The 25,951-nt window shown below is 35.1% G+C and overlaps 1 protein-coding gene across 1 annotated transcript in view; it reads left to right on the top strand.

The window, feature by feature from the left end:
* ZNF804A (zinc finger protein 804A) overlaps positions 1-19,785 on the top strand; it is a 306,971-nt gene extending 287,186 nt beyond the window's left edge. Inside the window, exons 3-4 of the mRNA XM_082397509.1 lie at positions 9,768-9,898; positions 11,966-19,785. Of these exons, the coding sequence (XP_082253635.1) occupies positions 9,768-9,898; positions 11,966-15,203 (3,369 nt within the window). The 3' untranslated portion in view covers positions 15,204-19,785. The remainder of the gene's footprint in view (positions 1-9,767; positions 9,899-11,965) is intronic.
* The last annotated feature ends 6,166 nt before the right edge of the window (positions 19,786-25,951 follow it).

The raw sequence follows: 25,951 nt of genomic DNA, 5'->3' as shown, positions 1-25,951 counted from the left end.
GATAAATCATTCGTAATTACATATATAAAGATAATTTTGAGAGAGAAAAAGAAAAAGTATATATCTATTTCTATATAATGTGATATTATATTTCTCACAGACTCTAACTACTATTGTCCCTATATATTATTTTCCCACTATACTTATGCCAAAAAGATGATTAAAATATTAACCAACCTACAATCATTCCATGTTGTTAAAGATCATGTGTGAAAAAATTCACCAGATTTATTTTATCCTTTTGTATTGGGTATAAGGATTTACTTATACATGTTTAGAGAGCTTGGAAGTATTTGGAACAGTCTAGTTATTTATTAGGCCATAAATATGAATGTATGATAGGAAGAGCCATACAATGGTAATTTTTGTTTTAGTTTTAAAATATATCTAATTTTTATATTTCAAATTGAAATTTAAAAATCTCTTCTCAAAGTAAAACATGCTAGTAAGAAAAAAATGGAAAACTACCATATAATGGAAAACAAAAGTATAATTCTTCTGATTTTACCTTACAAAGAGAAATATTCATTGTGTATTGTGTATTGTGTATTTTCTAGCATTTTTAGTCTATTTCTATAGATGCAGATACATTTAATTATAAAATTATTAGCATGCTATTTTTAAAACTAGCATTATAATACAACAATATTCCTAATATTTTAAACTCTTAGCATTATTGGTAGTAGCTGCGTAGTATTTCCTTATAAAATTGAACCATAATTCTTAACTATTCTTCACTTTGGGCCACTCAAGTTGTTTGTATATTTTTAAAAATAAAAGTGTCAATATTTCTTAGACTCAAGTTTCCATTGCTTTCCCTGTATACCAAAGATCTGAGTGAGATTTTTGTTAGCAAATTTTCAAAGCTTCCTATTGTATGAAGAAGTTAATCACTGCTGTCCTGTGCCAATTCAATTTGAGAAGCATTCATGAGCACTTAAAATGCATGAGACACTTCTGATCCAGCACTTAAGAAAATGAACTGAATGGTTGGAAAATCAGTTTTAGACATAACACATACAGATTGCAAAGACTTTTATATTAGAACTAGAATGAGTTTTTTGTCCACAAAGAGAAACTTGAGTTAATGGAATCTAAAGAATGAGAGGCCTTGGGGAAAGATATTGTTCAGATCTGATATGCCATTAAGAGATTAGATGCTTTTAAAGCTGCCAAGAGAAAAGTCCAAATGATACACATTCATGATAGTAATGGGAAAAGAAATTTAAAAAAGAATCTTCCACAGGTTCACTCAGCATAAAGCCACTGATTAAATAATGACTAGAAGGAAATTACACATTTAAGTGTAATACCATTCACATGAATAACAACATTCCCTGAAGAAATATATTTGCTAACATTCTAATAGAACCCAGTGCATATTGTCTTCCAAGAGAGTTAAATTGATTCAGGAAATAGAGATGGTGATTTAGTTGTAATTCTTTGAAGGTATTGCTCTATGTAAGATAGAAAGCATACTTAGATTTTTCAAAAATCACTGAAAGCAGTTCTTGATAGAAACAACTATTGGGAATTTAAAGGAAATTTTTAGCCTGTGGAAACAGTAATAGTGGGTAACATATTAACTTACTAAGATATATGAAAATAGGAACAGAAGTATTGGACCAATTCAAAGGAGTAATGGATTTACTTGTAGTAGAGAAAACATTTAACAAGGTAATTATTATTAATGTTCTAAATACATATTTTATTTAGTAAAAACTAACTCCATCTTAAAAGATGACATTGAAAACATCAATCTTAGGATGCAAAAACTAGAAGGAACTTTAGATATCATCAGCATCTTCATCTGAGCAAACAAAGGTCTAAGAATTTGATATTAATTATCCAGTCACACATCTAGTAAGTAGGTACATAAGCCAAGATTACATGCAGCAGCAAATAAAAATAAATTCAGATGAAGTTGGCTTTTATTTATTTTTTGCCAAACTACATAGGTAATCAGTCCTAGAATAATGCAGTAATTCAATGATGCTATTAGGGGATGGGGATCTTTTCATTTTTTGCTCTGCTATCTTTAGCATCTAGGCCTTCTCTGCCAAGCTGACAACCTTGCGATTGAAAGATGGTTGCTTCCCACCTAAGACTCCCAATTACACATGGGTAGGAAATGAAAAACATGGTTAAAAAAACATAAAGAATTTTTCTTTAATGAGGCTTATATTTTTAGGCATATCCTCCTCAGAGGCACCTGTTTACAATTCAGTTAGTGAGGCCTGTGTCACATATCCACTCTAATTACAGGGAGGCTGAAATTTTTATTATTTTAATTGAATATCTTTCTGCCCACACCCCCTCCCCCCCCTGCAAACTGGAATTCTGCTAATGAATTAGAAGGATGTAATTGATAATGTGAAGGCAATTTGCATTGTTCACCACAAACATCATAACTATATACCCATCTTCTGGTGAAAACCTGTATTAATCAGAATTCTCCAGAGAAACAGAGATAATAGAATATTTATTTATCTATTTATCTGTCTATCAATCTGTCTGTCTATCTCTCTATCTGTTGACTTGTTTTCAAGAATTGGCTCACACATTGTGGGAGCTGACAAGTCCAAAATCTGCAGGGCAGACTGCCAGATTGAAAACCCAAGAAAGAGTTGATGTTGCAGTCTCAAGTCTAAAGGCTGTCTGGAGGTATAATTCTTTTTTCCTGGGGGACTTGTCTCATCTGTTAAGACCTTCAACAGATTGAATGAGGCCCACCCACATTATGGAGAGTAATCTGCTTTACTAGGATTTAAGGAGTAAATCTGATTACTCATCTGATTTAATGTTAGTCTCATCTAAAAATGATCTTAGATGAGATTAGCATCTAAAATCTACTGATTTAAATATTAGTCTCTTCTAAAAAATTCCTTTACAGTGACATGTAGTCTGGTGTTTGACCAAATATCTGGGTATTGTGGCCTAGGGAAGTTGACACATACAGTTAACCATCATAAATCTATCTCTCATCAATTTGGCACCCATAGATATCTCCTTAAACTATACTCAATCTCCAAAAAAAGACAACAACAGGTGATATGCTTCCTAACATGATACAACTATCCTGTATACAACTGAAAATGCACTGACTTGCTCCCCAGAAAAGGATACAAAGTTGTTGCGTGATGTTCTCTCTTCTCCTTGATATCCTGTCACTTAAATACTATGATGTAAATTCAACACATCGTATATGATAAGAGAATAAGAGATGAAAGAAAATATATATATATTTTTTCATAATTAAATGAGGAAGAAATACCCATGACAATTACAGTTCTCATTTCTATAACTAGTCGTGGGCATAGTTGGTATTTATAACTGCTTTATTCCACTACTCATTCCCTTTGCCCTCAGCAAGCACCTTAGCTGGTCATGGTTCTTTCCATGATGGAGTGACTCAAACCTTCATTCCTGAGGGGTCTGGGCCATTCGTGACACTGCCTGAATTGGGTTGTAGTTTTTCCATTGACTTTAATCACAGGGCATGATAACTCTAAGAGACACCAAAGGGATCTCCTGTATTCCAGACATAATCTTCCTTACCTCCACTGTGGCTAGCAGTTCATTGTTTCCTTGGTAATCAGGATCAATCATCTCATCTAACACAGCACCTCCCTTCATTGCCTGTTGATTCAGTGGCATAAGAAACCGAAAGCAGCAAGGTAGCAGATATAACTTCCAACTCAGTGGAATACTTGATGTGTCTCCTGGAGGAATTGTTCTGCAATTTGGAACTAAGACTTCTAGGTCAGAAAAGCATAAGGTTGTGGGTACAGAAAGCAAAAATTTTGCTAGTGGACCACTAGGGGTAATAGTGAGTGGTGCCACCTCAATTTCCACCCCTGGATGTTTGAACCCTTAAATCCTGGTTATGAGAAAAATAGCATCATATATTGGACACTAATTCAGAGCATATACAGCCTCCTAGAGAACATTGCTCCAGCCCTGCTAGGTATTGCCACCTAGTTGGAGATATAACTGAGTCTTCCAAAGGTCATTCTACCATTCTATCAAACCAGCTACTTCAGGATGATGGAGAATATGGTAAGACCAGTGAATTCCATGAGAATGAGCCCATTTCCACATTTTTCTTTTTTTGCTGTGAAGTGAGTTCCTTGATCAGAACAATGATCATAAATGTGGAGTATCATGATGGTAGAAATGGCATTCTGTAAGTCCATAGATTGTAGTTTTGATACAAGTGTTGCATGGAGGGAATTTAAGTTCACATCCAGAGTAAACGTCTATTGCAGGAAGAACAAAACACTGCCTTTTTTTTTCTTTTTTCAAGGAAGCTATCCAACGTAATCAACCTGCCACCAGGCAATGGCTGATCACACCTGGGAATGGTGCCATATTGGGGGCTCAGTGTTGATTTCTGTTGCTGGCAGATTGGGCACTCAGAGAGTAGTCCTGGCTGACAATCAGTAGGAAGCTGGGGCTCTCAGTCCTATAACCAGAAGGAAATAAACTCTACCAGCAACCTTAGGGAGCTTGTGAGATGATTTTTTCCAAGACAAGCCTCCAGATGAGAAAACATCCTGGCCAACACCTTGACTGAGCAAAGAACAGGCATACTGACTTACAGAAACCGTGAGATAATAATGTGTGCTGTTGAAAGCTGCTAAGTTTATGGTAATTTGTTACACAGAAATAGAAAATAAGCCTAATAGAAAACCTTACCTAATCACTCTATTTGAAATTGCTATCCCTCCCCTTACTTCCTGCACCCTCAGCTTAAATTCATTTCATCCACAGCACTTTTCACTATCTACTATACTATACAACTTATTTATATGTTTTAATGTCCCGTTCTCTCAACTATGGTGAAAATTTCATGAAACAAACAGAGCTTTTTTCCTCCTTTGTCACAGATATATCAACTGTGCTTAGAATAGCAGCTGACAAGTAATGGACACTCAAGGAGTATTCGCTGAAAGACAAATGAAAATCTGTATCACATCCCAATAAGCCTGTCCTAAAGAGTTAGAAAGCTTGAATAACGTATAGAAGAGTAAATATAGGAGATAAGTCACAGGAAGTGTTCCTGGAAATCCTGATTCCAGTCTGGTTCTACCACTTGTACGCAACTCTGAACAAGTCTAAAACTTGCTTAGCTTCAGTTTTGTCATCTCTGAGTATGGACAATAATGCTAGACCTGTTTGCTCACATGCTTATTTTCAGAGTCAAAGTAATGTATATAATGTTGCTTAATAAATTTTAAGGAACAATATTAATTCTAAATGAAGATATACAGGTGGCCAATATATATGTAAAAATATTTCTGCTTCCTAGTAAACAAATGAATTATAGGCAAAACATTAATGATATATCACGTATTGACTGTCAAACAAATTTAGTAGGGCTGCTACCCAATATTGTGTATATTCCCAATATACTGTTGGGAAGAGTGAAATGATGTTATAAAGCTATGAATAGCAGTTTGGAAAACCTCAAAAAAGTGCATGTTTATCTTTTATTCTAGCAGTTTTTCTTGTAGGAACCTGTCTTTGGGGTGTAATTAGACTAGACAGGTGTACAATATATAGATATAAGAATGTTCATAAAAGTTCTGTTTGCAATTGTAAAACGATGTAATTTACCTAAATGTTTAAACACAAACTGATGCGTTGTTTAAATGGTATCTTTCTCTCTCTCTCTCTTTTTCTGTCTCTTTCTCACATTGAAGAAACCTTTGCCACTGTCTGAACACCACCATTAACCTGAGGCTAGGATCATTATAACTTTCCCAACCATCCAACTCAATGGGTTTTCCTGAGACCATATCTGAGGACTAATGACCTGTGTTGCCCTTGTGACATTCTGTTTCTCTATAGACTAAGAGAAGTAAATCAGTGGGAAAGTAGAGTAGACCCTCTGAGATGGTATCATAACCAAAGAATATTGATTCTTTGTTTTTTCATCCTTATTGCATATTTTCAAAGTATACATTGAATTATATGTGAGCGTACATTATAATTTGTTTTGCAATGCAGTAGCTAAGCCACACAATTTCCTTTTAACATACTTTTAATTTTCTAATTCTTGCTGACTGTCATTCCTGTCTTGACATTTATCACTAAGAATTTCTTTTGAGTGATTCTCAGTAAATTGTTGAGGAAGCTTTTGAAATAGCATTGATATTTCCATAAGCCTCACAGGTATTATCTTGTATATTCATTTGTGTGGAACTTAAGTTTTCTTTCCATTTGGCATTCTCAAAAGAATTTACTTGGTTTCTATTTTTTGCCTGTCAAAATTACTCTACTTGATATAAAATATGATGTAGGACTTTATTTTTCTGCAGAAAAATTCAAGAAAGGATATAAAGACTGATAAATTTTATCCTAAAACTGACCAGAGTATTTGACCAGGCCTATAATCTCTGCAACTAAATAGTCCCTAAATGTTAGTCAAGTTTATTTACCTTATCAGGAAGTCTGTCACTGAGATAAGAAAATTATGTGTACATAGAGGGAGATTGAGATCAATAGGAACACTTGAATGTAGTTTGGTGCTCCTTGACAACCTCTACAAGAAAAAACAACATTTGCATTCTTCACTTTGCTGTACACCTGAAACTAACACAACATTGTAAGTTGACTATACTCCAATAAAAAAATAAATAAATGTACACAGTTCCCTAAATCATAGCCATATCAATCACTCAGTTATATCACAGATAATACAACACTACTGCCATTTGGTAATTGACAGACTCCTTGCTTTTTAACTATTATGTCAGTGGAAATGGATTAGGTCAAATCATAATGGTTAATTTGAAACAGTAAATAGTGAAATTCTTGGCGTTTCATATACTTGCTTTAGAAAAGCTTAACTTTTTTTAGAAGCACTGTACTTTTACTTGCATATATATGCATATTTATATAATAGAAATTAACATTTATTCTAAAAATTTTATTAAAAATAATCAAGTCTATCTTTCTTAATTGTTGTCTCCAGTTACCCAAAGAATCTAGTAGGAAAAAAAATTACGTCTGCTTCTTAAAATATCGCTATTTATAAATAGAATTTTTAAAACATCTTTGAATGTTAGTTCTTTTATTGGTATTGCAAATTTCTTTATTTTACTTGGCACTTTGATTCTTTTAAATGTTTATTTTAGAGAACTTATCTTCTATTTTCTTTCAAATTCTCTGTTAGCATCCTCCTCCTAACCCAAACCCTCTCTTGATTGAATATCTGTTTCTTACAGTGGCAGGTGGTATTTCTCAGTAAAGGTAGTGCATATCCTTTAGGTCACTCAATTATGCACATCCAATAAATCACTAATTTTACTTTTCCTCTCCACTGCAACTCCCTTAGGAAAGGCTTTTATTGTTTCTTACCTGGTTCATGGTAATATTCTATTTATTGGTTGCTTTGTCTTTAATCTTGTTCTATGGCAAAGTTTCATGCATACTGACGCCAAAAGAATCTTAATAAAATGAAAGTCCTACTGTGGCACTGCATTATTTAACTCCTTCAATGTTTCCTACAGTCACATTTAGTCATATGATAGACAGGGTTCCCCATGATTTGGTTGGACCCCATAATTCATCAATTCTCATTACTTCCACAAATACACTCTGCTCTAGCCATCCTTCTTTACATCGTGCATTTTTCTTTTAGAGTATGCATGCTTTTATTTCTATGTTTATACAAAACTGTTTTTTTTTTTCCCCCAAAATATCCTCTCACTTCCAACATCCAACACTTCTTCTTCATGCTCTTTTATATCCTTCAAGACCCAGATCAGATGTGACTTTTCCCAGGTAGCCTACCTGGGGATTGTTTGGGCACCCCTGTTCTGTCCTCGTATGGAACAATAAGAATACCTCAACCACTGATTGCCATTATCTCTTCCTGTGTGTCTTTTCTCCTTATTTCTGTAAAATGCATATAAACATACACTCACACACACTTGCCTGCACATATAGTCACAGACACAGAGACACACACCAGAAAAAAGTAAAAACATTTTCTTTACTCTCTGAAAAATATCCCAGCCATTTAACAGAATGACCATTGCTGGTGATCAATAAATTTTTGAATGAGTCTTGATATGACTTCAAGATTTTAGGAAATAGAGATGACCAAGACTATGAATATTTAAAATCTAGAATTAAAACTTTCTTGCCCTAGTATCTCTAATTCTACATATTTTTAATAACAAATAATTTAATATGTATTAGAAAATTGTAGCTACATTTAATTGTTATATCAGTGCAATGATATATGTCAAAATTTTACTTTCTATGAAATACTAGTACAATTTAGATATTTATGACATGGTTAATCTTTTATTTAAATTCAACTCTAAATAAACTCCTTCACAAATATGTCAATGCAAATGGTCTCAAAATATCTTTGTGTTATGTTAAAATAAATATTCTAGAGTAATCTCATACATATATATGCATATATATGTATATATACCTTATATAAATCCCATTAATTAAAGTATTAGAGATTATTTGAAGTTTAAGTTATGGTTCTATGTAGGAGAAATTCAGCAGATACAATCTAGGATGACCAATAATCTAATATTATTTCATTAGCATGACTTTTTTTTTTGGCTGCACTGCACAGCTTGCAGGATCTTAGTTCCCTGACCAGATATTGAACCCGAGCCCTTGGCAGTGAAAGCATAAAGTCCTAACCACTGGACCACCAGGGAATTCCCTAGCATAACTTTTTTTGAAGTAGGAAAATACCTAATTTGGAGGATCTAAGTGATTCTACATAAATCAATAAATATTTATTGAGTAGGTCTTTTATAGATCAGGCATTGTTCTAAGACCCTGGCATACATCAGTGTATACACATAAGGCATTTATTAAGATTTTGTTCAACCACTTCATAAAAATGTGATTAGTATATGCTTTATTCTTGTAAAGTCCTATTCTAAGACTCTGACATATCACGATTGCATAACAACATGAGCTCCATGAGAAAAAACAGTACTTTAATCATTTTTAATGACTATATACTGTCTCTGTGAAAGACTATAGTGAAAATATTTGGGGCATGGGACCACTTTGGGGTCTCTTAAATCATGCTACATACATGGCTATTTATCAATTCTATTCAAGTTGACATGTTCTTTTTCTGGCCTTCAGCCCCCAAACTGAGCTCCTTTAATACAGATGAAACATATGCTCAATATAAAAAGAATTTACACAAAGACACTTAATTTTCTTCCCAGATCTTGAATTACTTGGTAAATATGCCTGGTATTTGAGGGGAAGGATTATTTTAAATCACATTAGTAGAGGGCATTTGTCTTATGGATTAACATAAGACATTTACTCTTCTTAAAAAATATGAAAAGGATCAGACACCTTTCTAATATAGAGCACATCAAAATATGATGGAATTTATCATATATAACTGAAATACACAAGCTTAATTGAATTTATTTAAAAATTAGGGGTTTATAAGACTCCAACACTTCATCTAAATTAGGCAGAGAATCTTGGCAGGAAACAATAAGTAAAGAAGAAATTTTTCCTTTCCAATTTACCAGGGTATAGGCATATCTTTTGATATAGTGTAATAATATGTTTTGGCATTTTTTACAAGGCAAAAGTGCAAGAAAATATTTTGTTAGAAGTGGATGGTCACAAATGCTGTGTTTTCCTTAGATGAGATCAAAGATGATGTACTGGAAAATTCCAACAACAACAATAGTAACTTTGACATTGCCATAGACCTAAATACTGTTAATTATTTTTGTATTTTTTAATAGAGACTCAAAGAACTAAAACAAAGGGAATTTGCTCGAAATGTAGCATCTAAATCCAGGAAAGATGAAAGAAAACAGGAAAAGGCACTCCAACGCCTGCACAAGCTGGCCGAGCTAAGAAAGGAAACTGTATGGTGAGTCTACAGTAAAATGTTAAGTTTTCTTAAAACATGACAACAAAAAAAAGGAACTGAATAAAGGGCACAAATCTATCTATTTCTGTACCCAGAATAAGACGCTCACATTTTCATGGCTTTCTGTGGGCTGTAAACACTAAATTGAATTTGAGTTTTATGCAAACACCTGTTTAATGCACATTTCAATAAAAAGCCAAATTACTATAATTTTAGTTTGTAAAAAAATTAATTTTACATTATTCTTCTCTTTAAGCTATCTTAGTTGAAAGCTATTCTATTTCTTGGCGAAATTCAAAACATTTGATTGAAGAAGAGACCAAAGCACCATCTCATAGCCTTTGTTATAAATGGAGTTTTAGGAGGAACTTACTTTTTCATTGAAAATTTGGAGAACTTTTATTTGCAATGATCTTTAGAACACATATGGAGCGAAAAAGAGAGGTTCCTTGCTCCATATGTATTCTTAATATATAAAGGTCAGGAGGGCCCTATGCATGTCAGAGGTAGGTTGAAATTAGTTTCGCTGTGAATGAACTCTAACTGGACTATTAAAACTTTACAACTCTTACACTTGGACCTGCTTCTAACAGAGAGCAGCTATAATGTTATAAATCAGAACTTAAAAATTCAGGCCAGGACAATGTTATGAAAAGATAGCCACCCTTAGGCTACCCTCCACCCCACCCATTAAATAGGCCTCTCTGATTATTATTTAAAACAAAGCTATTTTATGCCAAATTTATTTTATACAGAATAATGTTAGGGGATATTGACATATCAAAACATTGTTTGAGATGTCAGCTTCAGAAAAGTCAAAATAAAATTTAAATATATCTGGAATCCTATAGTGAACTGTTAATATCAAACATAACCTCTGTTGAATTATACCAACCAGATATTTTTATTCTGTGTAGTAAAAAATGAAAAATTATACAAGTGCAAGTTTACCTTTCATATTATCTCGGACCTATGTAATTTAATTCATTTGCAAATGTAAAGTCTAATATATTAAGAGAAGTAGAGCTGATAATAAGATATGTACAAAAGAAGCAAAACTTCTTATCTAAATTACTTTTCTTAGCACACATAAATATTTCACATTACACTGCTCCCCCAGGCACATGATTTTCCCAGTAATTTGGTGCCTCTAATGAGGTGTAAATTAAGTAGTGTTGCTTCTTAATATCAAACAAGGTAATAAAACAGTCCACTGTGTTAGATACTGAAGAAATTATTCGATTAAAAAAATTTGGACCATTTATAACTTCTGAGAAACTAACTTTTCAGAAAAGCATGGAAAATTCTGAACAGCATAATTCTTTTGGGGTAAAGATGATACTTAGGTAGTTCTTTGTTTATGTGCTGGACAGTATCATTCTTTTAATAAGAGCTCACTATTCATGGTATACTGTAATTCCAAATAAATGGAAACCACATCATAAGTATAGTCTTTTCCAATATTTACTCTATATAATGATATAATGGATAACTTCAGGATAATTTTTAAATATTAAGAACAGCCAATCCAAAAGACTCAGAGCTCTCATTGAGCATATCACCTGGCCTTTGGTAGATACTCAGTGAACACTGGTTGAATTGAATTGTTGAACTGAATTCCCAGCCCTGCTTACATCATGACTGAGAGTTTTTCTTTAACTTCCTTCATATTCTCCATATAGGATCAATGATGTTGAGTGTTTGTGAATTAAAAGTAATTTTATTTTAGAGAGTTCTGTATTCTAAAATGTCACTGAAGAGGCCATGGGGGTAAAAAAATTCTTGGTCTGGAAACACTGGCTGAGAGCATAGAAATGTCTTTGACCGTTGCTGTTAATAGCTATAAAAGTAACTTCAAGACATCATCTCCAAGTTATCCCAAACAATATCCAATAACTAAATTAAATTGCAGTTCTATGGAAGGCAATTGCACTACATGAAAGTAATTATCTTACAAAGATTTTAAAACTTGAAAAAAATCTTACGCTGACATTTCTAAGTTGTAAGTGTTTGAGTATTTTTCCTCAAGTGTCCTTTCTGAAAACACAATTTTGTTTCTTTTTGTAGTGCTCCTGGAAGTGGCCCTATGTTCAAGTCAACAACTGTTACTGTGAGAGAAAATTGTAATGAAATTTCCCAAAGAGTTGTTGTGGATTCAGTTAATAACCAGGAAGATTTCAAATGTACTTTGATTCATAGCCAAGAGAATGCTAAAGGTGTTACCACTGTTGCTACAGATCCAGAAAGCGTGAAAAGTTATACCGCCAAAAAGAGCCAACTTGGAGATCAAGCCCAGGGGATTCTCAGACACAAAATTGGCTTTTCTTTTGCATTTCCAAAGAAAGCATCCGTGAAGCTGGAGTCCTCAGCTGCAGCCTTCTCTGAATGCAATGATGATGCCTCTGTGGCAAAAGGATTTAGCAGAAAAAGTAGATTTGTCCCCAGTGCTTGTCATCTTCAACTCTCTTCACCAACAGATGGGCTTTTGAGTTATGAGGAGAAAGCTAATTCTTTTCATCCACCAGAAGGAAGGTGCACTGACAGAGAAACTGCTCAAACTCAAGAGATGAAAGAAGTTTCTAGTGAAAAAGATACATTACTATTACCTCCATTTTGCCAGTTTCAACTCCCTTCATCATCTGATGCAGATAATTGTCAAAATTCAGTCCCTTTAGCAGATCAAATTCCACTGGAAGATGTTATTATTAATGAAGACATACCTGTAAGTGGTAACACTTCTGACTTGCTAGGAAATAAATCTATAGTTCTTGATATGGCTAATGACTGCTTGTCTTTGCAAGCTACCGTAGAGGAAAGTGTTAAGGACAATGATGCATCCACGATTGAAGCTGAATGTAAAAATCACAGCCCTGACATGTTGGCCCCTTTAAATTCTGAAGAGGATAATATAACCCTACATAAAAAAATGGATTTATATAAAAGACCATGTGAGCCATTTGTACCCGTACTTAACAAAGATGGATCCACAGTTCTTCAGTGGCCATCAGAAATGCTGATTTACACAACTACTCAACCATCAATTTCCTATAGCTGTAATCCTCTCTGTTTTGACTTCAAGTCCACTAAATTAAACAACAATCTAGATAAAAATAAGCTGCCCTTAAGTGATCTTTCTTCTCATCAGAAGGGAGAAGACATTTGCAAGAGACCAGTTTTAGATTGCAAGGACACATCTGTGACAGGACTTACTGATCATGAAATTGGAGGTAGCAGAAATGGATATACCCAAGTCACTCCTCTTTTGGCTGATGATACGCTCTCCAATAGCTGTGATTCTGGAAAAAATGAGAGTATGAGTCAGAGGTATAAAAATATTTCCTGTAGGATCAGAAAAACAAAAATATATGCTTTTACTAAAAATCAGATAAAACAGGATGCTCTTGGTGGCAAATACAACAAAATAAGATTGAAAGATACTCATGAACCCTGGTTCCATAAAAGTAGAAGAAAGAAAAAAAGAAGAAAGTTATGTCGCCATAATTATGGAAAGAAAATCAAAGAATCAGAAACTTATTTCAAAATGGAAAGAGAAAATAGTTACACTGATAAAACTAGGAAAAATCTACTGGAAACAATTTCAGAAAAACAGTATTTAGCTACAGAGCAATTATTGGACTCACAGCAATTACCTGATAAAAGGCCCAAATCAGCATCCATATACTTAAGTGAAAATGAAGAAATGTGTAAAACCCAGAACACTGAATACAATAATAATAAGAATATTATTGTCAGTTCTAAAAACCACTGTAAAAAGAGCTCAGTTGTTTTAAATGGACAATCCAATTCAACAATGATACATTCTGTGAAACATAATTTAACATACTCCAGAACTTACTGTAGTTGGAAAGCCAAAACATCCAGCTGTAGTCAAGATCACAGCTGCCTAGTTCTTCAAAATGAAATGAAATGCATGAGTCAGAACCAGGCAGTTAAAAGAGGTTATAATTCTCTCATTAATGAATCAGAAAGATGCCATCAAAAACGTAGACAACATTCATATTCTTATTCTTCAGATGAAAGTTTAGATCAACAGAATTATCTACCAGAAGAATTTTTGAGGCCACCCCGCACTTCTGCTCCTTGTAAGCCTAAAAGGAAACAGAGGAGATTCCACACCAGTTTTGAAGCTTTGGAACTCAAAGAGAAGACAGATTATCCCAGGAAAGGTAATTCTTCCTTACATCACCAGGATGAAATAATAAGTGAAGACAGAAAAGAGGAAATAAAACCACAAGAAACTGCAAATGTCAAAAGGAACTCAGAACAAATGGACCAAGTAGAAAATAAACTGGCTCTGCCCGCTAGCAATCCCCTTCCTTCTGAAACCAATGGTGAAACTGAGCAGGTCGTAATGGAGACCACTTCTGGTGAATTGTCAGAGATTTCCAGTGAACCCACCACATCAGTCTACAGAGCTAGTGCCCCAACAAAAGAAGAAATGGACAGTACCTTGCTTGAACACAAAGAAAGAAGTGAGAATACAAATATTAACGAGAAGCAAATTCCTTTCAAGGTGCCTAGTATTGAAAGGAACTTTAGACAGTCACAACCTAAATCATACCTTTGTCGTTATGAACTGGCTGAGGCCCTTCCACAAGGAAAGATGAATGAGGCATCAACTGAGTGGCTGTGTTTTAATTCAGGAATCCTTAATGCACAACCACCATTACCATTCAAAGAAGCACATGTCAGTGGCCATACCTTTGTAACAACGGAGCAGATCCTGGCTCCGTTAGCTTTACCAGAACAAGCATTATTGATTCCAATAGAAAACCATGACAAGTTCAAAAATCTACCATGTGAAGTCTACCAGCACATCATTCCGCCGAGCATGCTGGCCAACAAGGTCAAATTCACTTTTCCTCCAGCTGCCCTCCCACCCCCTAGCACACCTCTGCAGCCTTTGCCTTTGCAGCAGCCCTTGTGTTCTACCTCTGTAACCGCTATCCACCATACTGTTTTGCAGCAGCATGCAGCAGCTGCTGCAGCCGCGGCAGCAGCTGCAGCTGCAGGAACCTTTAAAGTGCTTCAACCACACCAACAGTTTCTGTCCCAAGTCCCAGCTCTCAACAGAACATCGTTACCTCAGATCTCAGTAGGACCAGTAGGACCAAGGCTTTGTCCTGGGAATCAGCCAACTTTTGTTACTCCCCCTCAGATGCCAATCATTCCAGCTTCAGTTCTTCATCCTAGCCATCTGGCTTTCTCACCTTTACCCCATGCACTCTTTCCTTCACTGCTGTCCCCTCACCCTTCGGTCATCCCGCTGCAGCCCCTCTTTTAGTCATCACTATGAAAGGGAAAGAAAATATTCATGTGAAAACTATTGCTATACACGTTAATGCTCATCTAAGTGGATAATTGCCTATTTAAATGGTGGAAATAAACTAGGCAAAATATGGCCTCATTGATATGAAATCATTTACTATAAGTGTAATGATGCAAATAAATTCTTAAGCTTCTGATATATAATATTAGTAAGGCACTGCATAGTTTGCAAATCAATATAATATATGCTGTATATTAAAATGATGTCTTAAGAGTATGTATAATGTATATAAAATATATTTATAGTACTGTAATTTATGTTGTAAAGTATGCTCTGTTTTTTTTTAATCTTTGTGTATTTGCACCTATTTAATGTTTAGACAAAGCTGATGGCACTATGTTTTGTACCATGTTCCTTGAAACTGTAAATTCAGTGAAAAATCTCTCTTGCAATAAATTTTTGTTAAATATTTAAGTAAATCAAACCCTTGTTTTTAGTTGGTTTTCACTATTTTGAGACTGTATAGTAACAATAGGTTTTGAATTTATATTGTTTCTTCTGTTTATTGGCATCTCTGAACCTCAGAGGATCAGCAAAATATCTTTGGCGCTCTGTCAATACTTAAACTATAATACTATCGTTCAGAATAAGTTTAACAAGTCCATTTGCTTTTCTGTTTGTCATAATGTTGCTTATACTCAAAGTTTACTATATTTCATGAACACTTGGCCCTCTAAATAATAAACCATGGAAATTCTTGTTAAAGTAATGCTGGCATTTGGTGCGGTGGGGGGGTGAATAACTACAAAACGTGCAAAGTATTTAGTGTCATTCCGGGAACTATTAAACAGTACTAGTAGATAAGAAATAGCAAGTAACCAATATAAGTTCTTACAACATTTTTGTATGTCAAAATTTTCAAATGTATTGTGTTTATTTTCAATTGTTGCGGAGAATATACATATATAAGAATGTTGGCATGGATTAAGGAATAGGTTTAATTAATTAATCACTAACCATTATATAACATCTTGGGAAGAATGGCATAAACACAATCTGGATATACTCTTAACTGAGAATCTGGAAGTGGGAAAGAGAGTGAATAAATAGCTGTTCCTTCTGCAAATCTTTCTAGTAGTCATGTTTCTATCATATTTCCAAATCACGCAGGAACAATTAGAAAGTCTCCATCCATATCACCCTTCCAGATTCTGCTATATTTTTAATGACCTTTGCATTCTTGTTCACTCAAGTGCTGCTTCTATGTGTACTAAAGAATATAATTATTTAATAGAAAACTAGGGAACATCACACTTTCCACAAGAGTTTCTAACGTGTACCTGCCTCAGTCCATGCCACTGGTTAAGACAAAGTCTGCATGCCTGGTGGAGAGGATTCAACTCACCATGTGCAAATGATAAAGGATTATGGTAGCCTAGCATTGAATCCAGGCAAAAGAGAGGCCAACTGAGTCCTTCTAAAGGAAGAGCAACTTTTAAGTGATGCTGTATTGAAGAAATGCTATTCATAAGCTTACTGTAAGAACTGAGTTACCCTAAAAATATTGAGCATAAGCATATATTCCCATAGCAGAATAGTATATTGAATTCTACTTTAAGTAGAGTAATAAGGGGAAAAATCTGTTGTTTACTTTCTTGATTATGTGCCATAATAATCATTGATTTAAAGGTTTTCCTGAAAAATGGTTGTGAAAGACTGCATGATTGACAAATAAGAAGAAAAAATAATAAAAGAAGAAATTTTATTTCAAACACTCTAAGATAACATGTTCCAAAAATGGTAACTAAAATTGGAATGGGTGATTTTTCCCCAAGCAAAATATTTGAAACTATCTTTGAAGATAATATAGGTGGGAATATCTACTGAGGAATGCTGATCCAGTTTGTTTTTAATGTCAGAGCAGGATTGTTTCTGCTGTTTAAAATCAAACCAAGTGTTTCACTTTAAAATATGCAGATTTTCCCTCTTTTTTTGTCATCTTCTGACTATCATCCCACATGTTCACCTCCTACCTCTTGTTCTTATTCTTTAATTGCTTTTTCCCCTGATCTCTTCCTTCTTAATTTCACTGTATACATCATTTGTGTGTATCCTCTGCTTCTTTCTCCATGCTGTCATTCCTTTTATTTTGTCTTCAATTCTGTTGCTCTCCTACATTTATTTTTGTTAAAATAATGCATTTAGGTATGCTTAACTTTTTAGTTGTAGCAGAATATACTTGCTTAGTAACTATATAATAGAAATTTCTAGAAAGTTTGAGGAGGAAAGTTCTCAGTTAAGAGTAGTTGAAACTCAGCTTGGTAGATAAATTGATTGGTTTTTGTGGATACCAGTGGCTGGACAAGAAAAGACTGTTAGCTGAGTATGTCGAAGCCATTCTTATTACAAACAATTCATTTAGATACTTGATATCTTTGATAAGATATTGCTCACGTAGTCTGGGCATCTGTTATAAGTTCGGGACTTAAAATGAATGTATGATGACACACTTGTTCATCTATTCTGATAACACCAACTCCAGAATCAAGGGAATCAGGCTGATGGGCTGAAGATCAATAATAAGCAGAGCAATTAGACAGGTAAGTCAGGGTGGACTCATCAAGCAATGAGGCTGTGAGAGGACCACCAGTCAAGCTCATATTAGTGGCAGCAGGAGTCAGGCCAGTGTAGCAGTCATACACTGGAAGTAGGTTTGGGGATGGCTAATGGCTTGTCCATAAGTCCTGGAGCTAAAATCCCAGTCCCATCCGGATGTAAATTATTGTACATTCTATATAATTGGGGAATTTAAGTGATTCTAACACTATCTCTTACCCACCATCTCTGGTCTGCTAGTTATAGGCATTGATATAGATTTGTTATTGTAAATCTGAGTGATTTGGAATATAGAATAAAACCTGAATGTAGAAAGTAACAAGTAACTACTGTAGCCGAGTAACAAAGGAACTCACATTGGATGACAGGAAGGAAACAAGGAAACTCATCTACCACTACTTCAACTTCTCTCTCTCTCTCTCTCTCTCTCCCTTCTCTCTCTCTCATATATATATGTATATCCAAGTCCTTTCATGTGTTGAAACCCTGTGTAAACTGTCCACAGGACATCTCAACCTAGATATCCACTATGTATTTTGAACCCAAAACTGAAATCTCTGATCTTTCTTTATAGGTACCACTGAAACCTATTATTTGTCCTTTGTTTCAAAGCTCTGTGAATGTCATTATAATAACAAAAAAAATTTTTTTAAACTGTTCCAAGTCAGAAGCCAGGGTATTATGCCCACATAAAAATTAATCAATGAACACTTTTGGCTCTATTTCCTTAAGTTTTTCTCAGATATTTCTCACCAGTATACTCTATATAGTTCTAGTCCTAGTAGTTAATAACCTGAATTGCTGAGTTGCTGTTATAAATTAATGTCTCTTTTCCCAATTTCCAATTCATACACTCTATCCTCCCCACTGCTGCCAGGGCTCCATTTTTTAAATGTAACCTTATTATGACACTCCTCTACTTTAAAGCCTATTATGGGTACTCAATTATTCTCAAGATAAACATCAAAGTCCTTAGCAAGTCATGGAAAATCTATGGTGAAGTAGATGCCAGCCTCCCTAGTCAGGACCATCCATTCCAGAATTTCTCTAGGCCAATCACTCTAATCTACTTACAATCATCTTCAAGTTTGTGTGAGCATGTTCTGTAATCCCGCAATGCTTTCCTCCCTATGCTTCTTCACTTGACTAACTACTAATGAGTCACAATTCAACTTATGTCAATTTTTTTTTTTAGGAATTCTTACCCAGATTCCCTCTGTCTCCAGATGTTAGCTTCCTGTCATCTATTTTCACCTGGAATACTGTGCTCAACTATTGTTACGAAGTATTCTCTGTGTTGAATATATTGTCCTGTTCTTCAAATTCACTAAATTAAGAGCTCCTTGAGTCAAAGTACCATTTTAATGCATAGTAAACACTCAATAAGTTTGTTAAATGAGAAGATAGAATGAGTTGGGAAAATGTAATTAAAAACTATGCAGATTGTATTACAAAGTTCCAGAACTGTTATCCATTTTTACTCCAAACTTGTTCTAAATCAGTCTGAAAAAATATGTAATTTTCCAAAATAATTAGGGCTTCAAAACACCATTTAGCATGAATAACTTATTTTTTAATGGAATTATGAATTATTTAAAATAGAACTCAGTGGGGGACTTCCCTAGTGGCACAGTGGTTAAGAATCCACCTGTCAATGCAGGGCGCATGGGTTTGAGCCCTGGTCCGGGAAGATCTCACATGCCACGGAGCAACTAAGCCCGTGCACCACAACTACTGAGCCTGCGCTCTAGAGCCTGCGAGCCACAACTACTGAGCCCATGAGCCACAACTACTAAGCCCGCAAGCCACAACTACTGAAGCCCGTGTGCCTAGAGCCCATGCTCTGCAACAAGAGAAGCCACCGCAATGAGAAGCCCACACACCGCAATGAAGAGTAGCCCCCACTCGCCATAACTAGAGAAAGCCCATGTGCGGCAACGAAGACCCAACACAGCCAAAAATAAATAAGTAAATAAATAAATTTATAAAAAAATAAAATAAAATAAAATAGAGCTTAGTGAGCAATCAATCATCAAAGCATGATTTGAACCCTTTCCCCTGCCCTTGGAGAAAAGCACAAGCTCCTATCTATCATCTGTCTATCTGTCTATCTATCTATCATCTATTTTTCATCTTTCTATTAGTACTTGTCACCAAACATTAGCATATTATGTGTCTGACATTGTCTGACATTAAACTAGATATTGGGATAAATGAATGAATAGAACACACCTACTACTCAGATATTCAAGTCCAGTAAAAGAGGCAGACATGCAAAATCTTATGTTTAGCTATCCAAAGTTTGCTCTTTCATTATGTATTTTTTTTTAATTAATTTATTTATTTATGGCTGCATTGGGTCTTCGTTTCTGTGCGAGGGCTTTCTCTTGTTGCGGCAAGTGGGGGCCACTCTTCATCGCGGTGCGTGGGCCTCTCACTATCGCGGCCTCTCTTGTTGCGGAGCACAGGCTCCAGACGCGCAGGCTCAGTAGTTGTGGCTCACGGGCCTAGTTGCTCCGTGGCATGTGGGATCTTCCCAGACCAGGACTCGAACCCGTGTCCCCTGCATTGGCAGGCAGATTCTCAACCACTGTGCCACCAGGGAAGCCCCTTTCATTATGTATTGATTTATATTCACCAATGTCTTTTTTTCCCACACTACTGTAGTCTCCATTTCTCATTCTTGTTTCTATTTTTTTTTCCCCTCCATTTATTTGCCTAGCTAAGCCACTGTCCTTGGGAGTGAAAGTTGCCACCAGGGATGCTTTCCAATAAGTTGTTTACTTTCTCTCACAAATAAGATGATAAAGGCTTAAAGCTTACTTATATTATCAGTTGAGGTTCAAGTGTTGATTTAAAGCCTGCAGTGAAATGCTATGCAATTTGTTCTGAGTTGCTGAGTATGACTGAAATCTAGCTCACCATCTGGCAGCCCTGTGGATTGTGTCCCCCTCCCCCAGACCCAGCATAGGCTACATTGGTACAGAGAAAGCAACTATTTTTCCTTTGCTCAAAGGCACCATTGCTCACTAAGCCAAATGCCTAGAGCAATATCCTTTTATTTATTCGTAGAGGCATCTTACAGACTAGCACCTGCCCTGAGCTTTCAATGCTTGGTAACATAGGATATGGAATCTACTTGAACCAGAAGCTCCTGGTAGAAAACTCTAAGCATAACAAGCTTTTTCTTTTCTTTTAGTCTCCTAAAATCTTATTTTTAAATAACTGAATTATTTTTAATTTTTTTACCTTTTTGTGGTAATATTTTGAATATATTATTTGCATATTTTACTAATATTTCCTTTTTTTAGGATTCTGGCTTTAACTGCTACATTTTAACTTTTTATAAATTACTTCCTAACATTTTTGTGGGGTATATTTTCTATGTATTTACTATCTTTATACTATTTAGAATATTATATTATATATTTTAATTTTAAGAAACAGGTCTCATAATATTCAGTGGAATTTATCATACTTTGTAGTTTAGTATTATTATCTTCCATATCTAGCTTGTATTGATGGTCTCTAAGACTATTTTAATTCCCTCATTGAATATTAATTTCACTTCATTCCTCAGTATATTTATTGATGGTACAGGCAGAAAGCATAAGTTTTTGGGAAGTGCCCACATATTAAGTAAAGGATCTTTTTTTTTTTTCTTTTTTTCTAAAGAGACTTTAAATTTATTTATTTAATTTTGGCTGTGCCGGGGCTTCGTTTCTGCGTGAAGGCTTTCTCTAGTTGTGGCAAGCGGGGGCCATTCTTCACCGCGGTGCGCGGGCCTCTCACTATCGCGGCCTCTCTTGTTGCGGAGCACAGGCTCCAGACACGCAGGCTCAGTAGTTGTGGCTCACGGGCCCAGTTGCTCCGTGGCATGTGGGATCTTCCCAGACCAGGGCTCGAACCCGTGTCCCCTGCATTGGCAGGCAGATTCTCAACCACTGCGCCACTAGGGAAGTCCTAAGTAAAGGATCTTTGATGACATACTTACATTAACCCTTCAGGCTTCTCCAAAAGGTTCTCCTATTCTCTTCACTACTTAATTCCTATAACCAAGAATTATACCCAGAACTAAATTTTCATTTTACCTACAAGAACTAGGATGTAATGCTTATCTAAATAGCCCATTTCATCTTGCTTCACAGGCTTAGTTCAACAGCTGGGCTTCTAACCGGAAAATCCTCTCAATGCATAAACTCCTTGGTTACCCTACTTAGTCCACCATCTCCTTTAGGACAAAACTAGATCTCACCTCCTTCCTAGCTCTTGTCAGCACTACATTGTGTTCTGGTGTTTCCCCTTTTCTGTTGCACCAATTAATTCAACATTTCATTGTTGCCTAAACTTGCTACCTGGACACTGTGTCTTGATCCTCCTAGTTGTACTTGTTGACGCTAACCTCTGTACTTGAGTTAATTATGTGGGCCCAAAATGCTTATTGACTTACATGACATGTTCCCTTCTTTGTGACAAATTCCTATTATATCCCTGGTCTGAGCCTGCCCAAGTTGTAACATTCTAAATTCAAGGAGAGTGAGTTTTTAAAAATCCAACATTTCAGTTGCCTTACTATTGTGGACTGTATTAAATTTCCCACACACTATTGAAAACAACTAAGTTTCAAATTAATGCTTTGAATTTCAGGTAATCTGCTTATCTTTTTCAACTATTTTTAATCTAAATGATTTTACAAGTGGCTCTTACTTTAACTTATATAAAGTTGGTAAATCATTAATCTTCACATTAAACTAGTAAGCCTAAAACTAAGTATAGATTTTGTTAAATGGCTTCTACCTCCAGAACAGTTGAACTGAAACAAAAGTGATAGAAATATTAATATGTTCTACTGAGATGAGAAATCTATTTTCTGTCCTGAAGTGCAGCGGTCCTGACCATGACCTTTGTGAAGCCATAACATTTGTTAGGTAGTGTGAAACGTAATGTAATATTTTAAATACATTTTAGACATTAGCAATTATAATTGCATTTTGCATATCCAAAGATTGCCAGGGTGCTTGCTTATCTGCTATTCTAATATGTAATAATAGTTCGACACGATCTTTTTCAATTGCTAAACAAAGATTTATTTGTAAAATTGAGAATCAGTGTTTCTCCAGTATTCATATAACATTATTCTTTCATATAAATAATCTTTGCCTAAACGTGCCAGCATAGAAAGGAGTCTACAGAAATCCATTATACCAATAAATCTAGCTACAATTGGAGGTAACTATTAAAACTCATTATAGTTGTACTGTCAAATTGTTGGAGTCCCCATCTATGCTAAGAACTGGGTTATGCATTTTGACTGCAATGATACTTTACTGACAGTAAAGATTTTTTTTAAATGGCTATGAATATAGAGTTTTAGATGGAATAGAAATATAATACTCTCTCTACATGAAAAATAATACATTATAGTATTTCCATACACAAATTTAAATTGAATCCACCTATAAACAGTAAGCTCAGAGCTTAGTGAGGGAAAGTGTTTTTGTTTTTGTTTTTTCATCTCCTGTGTCGTTACTTGGAAACTTGGAAGCTATTTACAGTACTGTACTGAATGGTTTTCCCTTCCCTCCCAAGGCCCAGTCTCAGTGTGCTGCATGCTAGTCACTGCCTGGAAGTCCTGGACATTGTCCCTTTCACAATGCTGCTCTCTCTCTACAGTCACAGTCAAGAGGATGAGTGGAACAGGCCACACTGCTTCTATGTCATAATGTCCCATAATGCCTTCCAAGAACACAGGGAACTTTCTGAATGGAAGTACTGGGACATCTTGAGGGGGGTGGAGGGATTACAAAGTGAGGATGTAAATGTTAAAAATCAGGCGCTGAATACAGACTTTCCTTGGTAATAAATTCAGCCATTCACAAGAAGTGAATATTTTAGTACCTAATCGGGCTCTTTGCACTCAGATGTGCTACGTCCCTCTCCAACTGCCTTCAAATCTTCATCCTATTTTGAGAGATACTGTCGTTCTTGCTTCAGCAAATAATACGTTCTCTGAAGCCCAAATCATTCAGTTAAGATTAGCACCCGGGGAGGGTACTGGCAGACCGTTTTCAGCGTTTTTCAACTCCTAATTTCACCAGAACACAGAGACTGAGGCATTGGTATTCCAAATTCCAAGTCTGCAGAATGAGTTTTGTCTCTCCAGATATACTTTGTGGAACACATACACACACACACACACACACACACACACACACACACACACACACACACACACACACCCCTTCCAAGAACTGCCTAATTGTTGCTGCCTGGAATTCCTGGATGTTTTTCCCTAAACAAGATGTTACCCTCTGTCTCTCCACAGTCACAGTCAGGAGGTAGAATGGGATATATTCTCAGGTACATATAGTCAAAGATGTGAAAAAATTTTCTTAACTGCTTGGAAAATTGTAAGATGCCTTCCTTTTCCATGTCATCAATAAATCTCATGTTTCTTTAGGTCTTGCATGGAAAGTGCCATGATAACTATTCTAGTAAATTATTGAATAACTGGCTAGTGAGGTGCTTGTCCTCAGTTTTGATCAGCAATGAGAGGACTGAATAAACAATTTATGGCTAATAATATAATTTCAGGCTATGACCACACTATTCTCATTTTGAGAGACCCCTTCAATTTATTAATTTATTTAGGCAAACTTGTCTCTTATGATCATTTATGTCTACTATGTTCCAGGTCTCTACTAGGCTCTGGAGAGACAGAGCTAGAAATAAAACCTATCAATAATAAGTTTAGAATTGGGAGGAAATAGATAATTAAATTGGCAATTTTAATATGATGGGCTGCATAACATAATAAATGTGATAAAAAATATGTTATGAAAGAGAATATGCCACATTAAGGAAACAAAAGAGTAAAAAGGGTTCTTTTTGATAGATGAGGCTGAGAGATAAACAAGACAAAAGCAGATCATTAGGACTTTATAGTTAGGATGATAGTCATTAACAGTTTTTAAATAGTGAGATGACTGGCCTTTATCAGAGTTGCAGATTAGAAATATCACTAGGATTACATAAGGAAGAATTAACTAGTATGTGTGCATTTGTTTAAGAGTGTTGAGGATGTCAGAGAAATAAAAAGAGTTTCAAGCAGCAGCAAGCAAATAAATATAATGTTGGTTTGATAATCTAGAAGTTAGATAATCTAGGGCTATTTAAGAGTGGACTTTATAGGAAAAGTTTTTGAAGAGAGTAAGAGAGGATTTAAAAATGAAATTTGAGTTTCAGGCCTGGTCCATTTGGCCAATGTGATTATTTACCAATAATGAAAAGACAGAAGACAAGAGTGTAAGAAAGTTTATGAAAGTTGGAAAGTTTAGGGGAATGGAAGATAATATGTTCAATTTTTTGATACATTAAATTTGAGGCACCTAGAATATATCCAAATAGAGCTGTCTTGCAAATACATGAATATGTAGTAAAAATTCTCTTATCTGAAACAGTCAGAACTGGTTTGTTGTTAGTTATTTGAATAAAGTGAGAAAGCACACATCATGGCACGTACGCACAATGGGACAGTCTAAACATTGTATATTAACTCATTATCTTATTGTGTATTAAATTTACCAATATTGTGCTATAAGCCCAAGGCCTTTTCTTTGAATATCTGTTTACCCATTGAAGTTGTTAGTCATCTTTTCTTATATAATCTGCACTCAAATAATCTATGACTTCCAGACATTAATTTAAAGTACACTACTGAACAAATCAAAACATTTTTTTACTTATTTATTTTTCTCCAGTCTTACTTTGTTGCCATACCCATGCCATAGTTGACATCATTTATTTAGCAACTCAACCTAGTTTAGAATTTCTAAAGCATTAATCTTAATTGTTGTAGGAATAAACTTGATCTCCTGGTACTCATATTTCATCACTTGACTTAACATTGAATTAAATTATGTACTTGTAATAAATGCAACATGCACAAAGTGATTTGAGAACAAACAAATTTGAATCTTGGCAGCAAATTATTAACTGCGTGAAGATAACTACAATGGCATCACACATAATAGCTCAGTAATTTCACATTATGCCTTGGGCTTCAGTTTCATAGAAAATAAGAATTTAATCACTCTGAGATGGAAATACAGATCTTTTGAAAGAGAAACTACTGCACAGGTCTAAAG

This window comes from Balaenoptera borealis (genome assembly GCF_965194805.1).
Source record: "Balaenoptera borealis genome assembly, chromosome: 6".
In the NCBI taxonomy this organism is placed as follows: domain Eukaryota; kingdom Metazoa; phylum Chordata; class Mammalia; order Artiodactyla; family Balaenopteridae; genus Balaenoptera; species Balaenoptera borealis.
Note: the sequence above shows the minus strand (reverse complement) of the source record. Positions and strands in the feature narration are given on the sequence as shown.